This window comes from Triticum dicoccoides, chromosome 3A, assembly GCF_002162155.2.
Source record: "Triticum dicoccoides isolate Atlit2015 ecotype Zavitan chromosome 3A, WEW_v2.0, whole genome shotgun sequence".
NCBI classification, from domain to species: Eukaryota; Viridiplantae; Streptophyta; class Magnoliopsida; order Poales; family Poaceae; genus Triticum; species Triticum dicoccoides.
Genome location: NC_041384.1, coordinates 700746636 through 700754824, shown reverse-complemented (window position 1 = coordinate 700754824; position 8189 = coordinate 700746636). Strand labels below are relative to the sequence as shown.

The 8189-nt window shown below is 43.1% G+C and overlaps 1 protein-coding gene and 1 pseudogene across 1 annotated transcript; both read left to right on the top strand.

The window, feature by feature from the left end:
* On the top strand, window positions 1-2790 carry LOC119272974. Its single transcript, XM_037554305.1, has 2 exons — window positions 1-92; window positions 1806-2790. The coding sequence occupies exons 1-2, from the start codon at window positions 1-3 to the stop codon at window positions 2788-2790; spliced, it is 1077 nt and encodes a 358-aa protein (XP_037410202.1).
* A 5266-nt stretch (window positions 2791-8056) lies between these two features.
* Window positions 8057-8189, top strand: part of LOC119272973 — a 2275-nt pseudogene continuing 2142 nt past the window's right edge.

The window sequence follows — 8189 nt, the reverse complement described above, 5'->3', positions numbered from 1 at the left end:
ATGACCCAAGGTGTCAGCTATGTCTTCAGCAGCCAGAAACAGCAACCCATCTTTGCAAGGACTGTCCCTTCGCGGTCGCAGTTTGGATCCAGGTAAACACCTGGACAAACGAGGGTCTCGCCATCTCAGGTTTCTTGCCTGAGCCAGGCATTTTTTCTGACCGGTGGGACAAGATGCTAGTAGATGAGCCATCCCAAATTCGGAGACGGAGGAGCGGGAGGATCATCTACACAATTTGGGCTATCTGGAAAGAGAGAAACAGACGCGTTTTCACATGACAACGGATGACTCATCGCGAGGTTGCTCTACTAGCTTTCGAGGCCATTAAGCAACGGGATATGGCTTTCGTTGGGGCCTTGCCATCTGTCGGCATAGGCTGAGTATCTGCTAGGTCTTACATGGTTCATGTATATGGGCCATTTCTTGGTTTTTGCCACGTTCCCTAAAAACGTGCACCCCCCTGTAAATTGCGCTTCTGTTTTCCTTCTATAAGAAAAGGCAGTGCTCCTACTGGTTCCTCAAAAAAAAATTAACAACTTCAAATGGATAGTTTTTTTTGAGAAACACTTCAATATGGATAGTTAGGTTAATGTAGTCGAATAGAGGCGCTTGTGGGGCTGAAATGGGCTACCGTCAGTGCGACCAATTTGCTCCTCTTTGTTTTATTTAGATATTTGTATGTATGTAAATTCTAACCTAATTAATAAAAATAATGTTTAAATTTTCGTGAAGTATAAATATTATTATACATAGAAAAAAAATTACTTTTCTAAACTGTTCACATATATTTTTGAAAATATACATATATATGTAAAATAATATTTGTGAAATTATAAAAATATTTGTACAATAAGAAATGAATATTTTTAACACCACAATTCATAAATGTTATTTTAGTGCTACAAACATTTCAATAATCATATGCATATTTTTATAATTCAATGTTTGTATAATTAAAAAAATATGTAGTTTAAGATTTAAAATGTTAATACGAATATTCAGTCGTGCTAATATTTAAAATAGATTGTTGTTTTGAATATAAATCAAAAGTGAATATTCATAAATATTTAGTAAATGTTTATATTCATCAGTTTGAATAATTTAAATCTAGCTGCAACTCTATAATTTTTATATTCATTAAACATTTTAAGTGCCCGCATTTACTAAACAATTTATATAACACATGTTTGTTTAAAAACTTTTATGTACTGATCATTGTTTGTATGCATAATATTTATCACACATAAATGTTTTGAAGTTTATTTTTATTACTTATGTTTTACAATTATTTCAAAAAGAACTAGCTCGTGTAAAATGGGCGGCACTATCTGCGGCCAATTTAAGCCCCACATGCATCATCTTTATACTACTTTTCTTTTTCCAAATACCCTTCTATACTACATTAACGACTTGTTATACTTATTGAACATCCGGGAGCAGATGTTGCCGTGGCTGTGAGGGTGTGCGTCCTAGCAGTAGTTGGCGTGTTCGAATGTAGAGGCCTAAGCTTTTTTCTTTTAGTTTTCACGTCAGCACCTACTTGTCATACAGCAAAAAGAAAAAACATCTACCACGTGAACTGGTCTTTTTTGTGAGAAATAATTTTTTAGGGGTTTTTGTTGCCAAAAAAAGGCCACACGCTTCAAGTCGCTGACAGCGGGCCCCATACCACGCTGGCACGTCAAGTCAGCGTTGATTTCCTATCCATACGCGATTAGGACCGTATTTGTACAACCGAGCCAAGTTATTGCACTAGTTCAATGTATGCCACAAGTTCTAGCATCAAAATGATCGTTTACGTCAAGTTCAAGCACCACCGGAAGTGACCTGACAGGACGGGACCGGGGCGTGCTGCTCTGCTTCCTCCACAAGAATCTCCCGCAGCTCGCCGATTACCACGTCGTGGCCACCACTCTCGCCGGCTACTTCGTTCTGGCGGGCAAAAGCCCTCCTCACGCCGCTTGCGTCCTCAACCCTCTTACCGGCATCGTGATCCCTTTCGCGGCACCTGTGCCACCCGATGTGGGAATCGCTGATGTCATTTCCCCCAATGGCTCTTCGCTCCGGCTCGCCGTGTTCTGCGACTCATCTCGCAAGGCTTACGCGGCCGATCCTCACAGTAAAAGTTTCTCCGGAAGGTCGTATAAATCAGCTTATCATTTCATCCGGAAGGCGGCCGTGGGTGGTGTCTACGCACACATGAATGTCTTGGGATTATCCGAATTACGTGAGATGTTTACTTGTTTACACAAGTTTCTGCCGGCTGCTCCTTTTGGCGAGGCTTTCTCCGGCGATCTTCCTTCAGATGCCTACGGCATCCGGTGTTCCCTAGTGGGTTTGGATGGGCATATATGTGTCGTCTTGAAGCTCTTGAATCCACAGCAAGCTCCTTCTCTCTTTGCTCTCCAACTTGACACCGAGACAGGTAAGCTCTCGCCTGTGAAGGCCACTGGCAGATTTGTCATCTTCATCGGTGACCACAAGTGCTTCTCTGTCGATGCTGATAAGTTCCCAGGCACTGAGGCAGATTGCGTGTATTACATCGAACATCTGGGTTCGTCTGCTCATATCTGCAAGTGCTACATCAAGGACAACAAAAGAGAGAGGATCTTGGAAGCTGCAGATTTCAGAAAGCAGGACGTCGACAGGCAGTTTGTCCTGGTCGCCGACCGTCCTTACACCATCATCCACCTTCTCTCCAGCTACGCCATCAACACCCTGGATTCTCAACTGGCCTTGCAACAATTCCATAAAGCACCAGCGGATCCTCATTCAATCTGGGGATGGTGATCTTCATCCGACAAGAAGGCTATGCATTTGCTAAGTAATTCTTCATCTTTTCCTTCTAGTCTTCCGTTTAGTTATTATGGTTATGCCTTGCCTTGTTAAGGGTAAGAAACAGGTTGATCGTAGGTTAGATATTACCTGTAGTGGAACTATAGTTTGCTGTCTTAATTAGTAGTGCTTGGTATCAACCTAATGCTACATCTATTGTGCTTGATGCTATCTTATTTAGGTGTGTCTTCTCTTGTATTACTACTTCCTAGCAATGCAATCTGGTGCTTAATTTCTGGCAGTAGTAAATGTTGGCCCAAATTTAGCCAACTTCTGAATTTAGCTCCTGCAGTGGGACCATTGATCATAGTAGCATGCCTCGTTGTTCTCTGTAAGCTCTGTTAGTTTTGCAATATCATGTACTGCGGTTACGGCTTGGGTTACACCAGGGCATGAAAGTAATCTTTCATCTATTTTTCTAATGATCCCATGCGTCCATGCTCCAGGCCCTTGAACTAACTGCATCATTCGTAGTTTGTTTCTTGTATTTCTGGGCATTACTGCCGAAATACAATAAGAACTGAAGATTTGCTTTGCAGCTTATAAATATTTGTGGCATGGTTGGCGGTTGCATATTTTGCCTAGCAGTTGTTCCTTGTATTTTGCTTTTACAGCAACGCAGAAGAGCTCACTCGATTTGACCCTATATCGAATGGTCACAAAAGGCTGACAAGGCTACCTAGAGTGCTTTAGATATATGCAGCTCGATCTACGGCCAAAACAGAGTTCAATCCAAGATGCTACCTCTGTCGTGGTTTATTGATCCTCTTAGTAGTATTTTGTGTCAAATTTTGACCATGGATTTAATTAGCAAAATGTTAATGCATGTCCCAAAAAATTATATCGTTGTAAACTATATTCAAATGCGAATGCAACAATATAATTTTCTATGACACATGTAAATATTTTGTCAGTTAAATATATGGTCATATTTTGGCACAAAATACAAAGAGGACCAATAAACCAGGACGGAGGTAGTAAAAATTTGATGTCAAAATTTTAGTGATTCTAAAAAATAATGTGCAACACCAAAATAGCACGAATAAGTGGGAGGGGAATTTTTGGTCTGCTATATGAAAAAACAATTTAGTAATTAAATAAAGGGTCAACAATTTCTGAAAATATTTTGAAATACACTTGGCCTTCCATTGTACTGCCAAAGAAAATTGCTCACACAACAAAATCTCGTTGGCTTTTTCCAAAAAAAGGAAAAAAATGTAAAAATAGTGTGAATAATGACCTATAGTAGCAAATAATTTTGTTTTTTTACTCTGAAGTCAACATTGGCTCTAGTGCAAAAAAAAAGTCAAGTTTATTGTAGAAAAACTTACAGACAATTTTTTATTTTTTAAATTATGAGGTGTATATACACGGAGGAACCAAAGGTTATTTTCCCATATGCAAATAGCTTTTTTGTTTAGACACACATGCAAATAGCTTAGCCTCACTTTCGAGAGCAACTAATTAACGAGAGCGTCGCAACGATCAGCGCCACTTGACGCGCTTTCAGTCATTCGCCACGTGTCGTGCTCTGGACGCTCCCTCTAGATTTTTTTTTTATTTTTTTTATTTTTCGCACACATTTTCGGCTTTTTAACGGATTTTTTCTAGTTTTTTTCCACTTTTTGATTTTTCACCGGTGATCCCTAGCTTTTTGATAAAAAAAATTCAATTTTTTTTCCGCAAAAAACGCGTTTTTTCTCGCAAGAGTCACAGTTTTGCTTCCGCGAGAGGCACGGTTTTGCTTTCGCGAGAGTCACGGCCGTGCCTCTCAGAAATGGGAAAAAACACATTTTCTGTTTTTTTGCTTTCGCGAGAGTCATGGTTTTCCTTTCGCGAGAGGCACGGTTGTGCTTTCGCGAGAGTCGCGGCCGTGCTTCTCGGAAACGACAAAAAAACGTGTTTTCTATTTTTTTCGCGCGAGTCACGGTTTTGTTTCCGCGAGAGGCATGGCTGTGCTTTCGCGAGAGGCACGGCCGTGCCTCTCGCAAACGGGAAAAACATGTTTTTTTTTCGCGAGAGTCACGGTTTTGCTTCCGCGAGAGGCACGGTTGTGCTTCTGCGAGAGTCACGGCCGTGCCTCCTCGGAAACAAAAAAAACATGTTTTCTCTTCTTTTTTCATGAGAGTGCCGATTTTGCTTCCGCGAGAGGCACGGTTGTGATTTCGTGAGAGGCATGGGCGTGCCTCTTTCAAAAAGAAAAAAACCCTTGCTCCCGGTTCGATTTTTTTGTCCGATTTTTTTCGTGAAAAAAAAGTTCATCAAAACCTATCTACATGGGATCTAGTTTTGAAGATCTCAATGCAAGGGATCCAACGGTGAAAGCGGTTTTAAGATTTGGATGCACGGTCTAAGAGATAAAACGTTTTGAATAAACGAATCTATGAAAAAAAGGGAAAACTCCCAAATAGCGATAAGTGGCGCACATGCAGAGCGCGACTTGTCGCAACCTGGGGAAGTTGGAGTGATCTTCGCAACGAGTATTTCTCAACTAGTTTTGAGCGGTAAAGAAAAAGCGTTATTGATCATAAACCACAGAATGTGGGATACAAATCGAATCATGGGGTTGGACGAGCCACAGGTGGCACCCCTGATCTAATGAAAGGGAAAATCTAGCAAGTTTGTATGCCTCTATATTGACTGAACGACTTTCATACATAAAATTGCAAGTAAAGTTAGCTGCTCTAACTCGAATCTCCTCGATGATAGCCCCATAGCGACCTCTACTGGCATTATTCACATCCTGTATTGCTTGTTTTGCATCCGACAAGATAACAAAGTTCTGCACTCCCAGATCCTCAGTCAGCGGCAAAGCTTCCCGGCATGCAATGATCTCCAGTGTGGCTGGATCCTGCATACCATATATTAGTAGGAAAGAGCTATCCATATAATTTCCTTGGTCGTCCTGGCAGACAGCTGCTGCCGTCCACCTAGACCGAGCCACGCCTGCATCTACATGTATCTTAGCGTAGCCCGGGGGCGACGCCTTAGGTCGCGTGCTTCCAACCATTCTTGTTCGTGTACTCGGTTGTGCTGGGGATGGACACTTGATCGTATCAAGTTCAGAGATAAACCTCTGGACGAACATGTGAGTAGCCTGCGGACTTTGAAATATTCCTTCGTGAATCGCCTTCCTCCTTGCTGACCAAATCGCCCAAAGCGTTACAGCCATCTTCACAAAAAGTGCATGAGATAACAGATTCATCATTGTAAAGAGCCACAGTTTGGATGAAGGTTCTGTCGTGCCTGCTATTTTCTGACCAATCTCTTCCTCTGTCAGCGCCCATATGCATCGAGACGTTGTGCATTCCAGCAGCGAGTGACGCCATGAATCCTGCACTCCACACAGCCCACACACACTCGATTGCGCCATGTTGCGGTGGGCACGAACATCATTTGTTGGTAGCGATTGTTTTGCAAGTCGCCATAAGAACATCCTCACTTTCCCTGGTACTGGAGTGTGCCAAAGTTTTTTCCAATCCCCGCTTTCTCTGTTCGTGGTCGACGACCCTGTATTTCCTTCCAGCCATGCTTCCCTTCTCTTCCTGATCCTTTCTCTTCCTGATCGAGACCAACATGTTGTATGCAGATCTGACAGTAAACAATCCCTTGTTCTCAAAATTCCATGCCAAGCTATCTTGTACGTTTCTTGTGCAAATTGGAATGCTCAGGATTGGCTGAATGTCAATGTGGAGGAATACTTCTTGGAGACGCTGAACATTCCATCCTGGAGACGTAGCATCTATAAGTTCCGACACTAGAGATGGTGGGTTGTGTATTAAACAACCGTATGGCCTCATCATTTCATCTCTTGGGATCCAGTTTTCTTTCCATATGCTTGTTTCTGCCCCGTTACCAATCCTTCGAATGAGACCCATATTTAGTACATCACGCCCTTCGAGGATTGCTTGCCACACCTGGCTCGGATGCGATCCTAAACTTGCCTTGAGGATTGTAGTAGTTGGGAAGTAAACACTTTTCAGAATTCGCGCACTTAGTGTCTCCGGGCTCTACAAGATCCTCCACACTTGTTTTGCAAGTAGCGACAAGTTGAACAGTTCAAAGTCCTTAAACCCTAGCCCGCCCATTGCTTTTGGCTGGGTCATCTCCTTCCAAGACACCCAATGTGGTTTTCGCTGACCATTCTTGCTACCCCACCAAAACTTTCTGATCATCATGTTTAGGTTTTCACAGAGTCCTCGGGGCAGCTTAAAACAGAACATAGAAAAGACGGGTATGGCTTGAGCTACAGCTTTGACCAGCACTTCCTTCCCCGCAGAAGACATTGTTCTTTCAATCCATCCCTTAATTCTGCTCCACAGGCGATCCTTCAAATACTTAAAAGCACCATTTTTAGATGATCCCACATCCGAAGACATGCCTAGATATTTTTCGTTTAGTGTCTCATTGGGCACTTGAAGTAGCCCCTTGATCTCACCTCTTACACTCTCCGGTACTCCTTTACTAAAATAAATAAAGGATTTATCATAGTTTATTCTTTGTCCCGTGGCCTGACAATAGATATCCAGAACTTGGTGCACCTCCGATGCTCCCACACTATTAGCCTTGAAGAACAGCAGACTATCATCAGCAAATAAAAGGTGGTTTACTCTTGGCGCCGTAGGAGCCACTTGCAAGCCACATAGATTGGATGACTCATCTTTGGATTTTAAGAGGCACGAAAGGCCCTCTGGTGCTATCAAGAACAAATATGGAGAGATTGGGTCCCCTTGGCGAATACCCCTTGATGGCCTGAATTCCTGTAATTTCTTTCCATTGAACAGAACAGAGAAGGTGACCGAGTTTATAAGATTCATTACTATACCGACCCACCTTTCTGTGAAGCCCAACTTAATCATAATTGCTTTCAGGTAGTCCCATTCCACTCTGTCATAAGCTTTCATCATATCTAACTTTAAAGCACAATGTTGGTTTTTCTTTACCTTGTTCCTTTTCATAAAGCACAATGTTGGTTTTAGTACTCCTCAACTAGTGATTTCGCTCGCTTTCTCTCTTTCTTCTACAGCAGCCCAAACAGCAGCAGATACAATAGGGCACACATTTTTCCTGTCCCCGGTAGTCAGCCCATGGGCCGGTAGTAGTAGCACACAACCCTCAATCTCTGTGATTCCTCCCCAAATCGGCCGCCGCCACCTCACTCTCTTCTCCACCCGCCGCCTCCCTCCTCCTCTCCCGCGGGCGGCCTCCCTCCTCTCCAGCCATGGCCGCCCCTATTCCCCCGCCTGCGAAGAGGAAGAAGGAGGGCCCGATTCGTCTGGAAACCTTGCCGCTCCTTATGGCCGCAGGCTGGTCCGCCCTCCCGCCCGACCTCGTCCGCCGCGTCCAGGGACGGA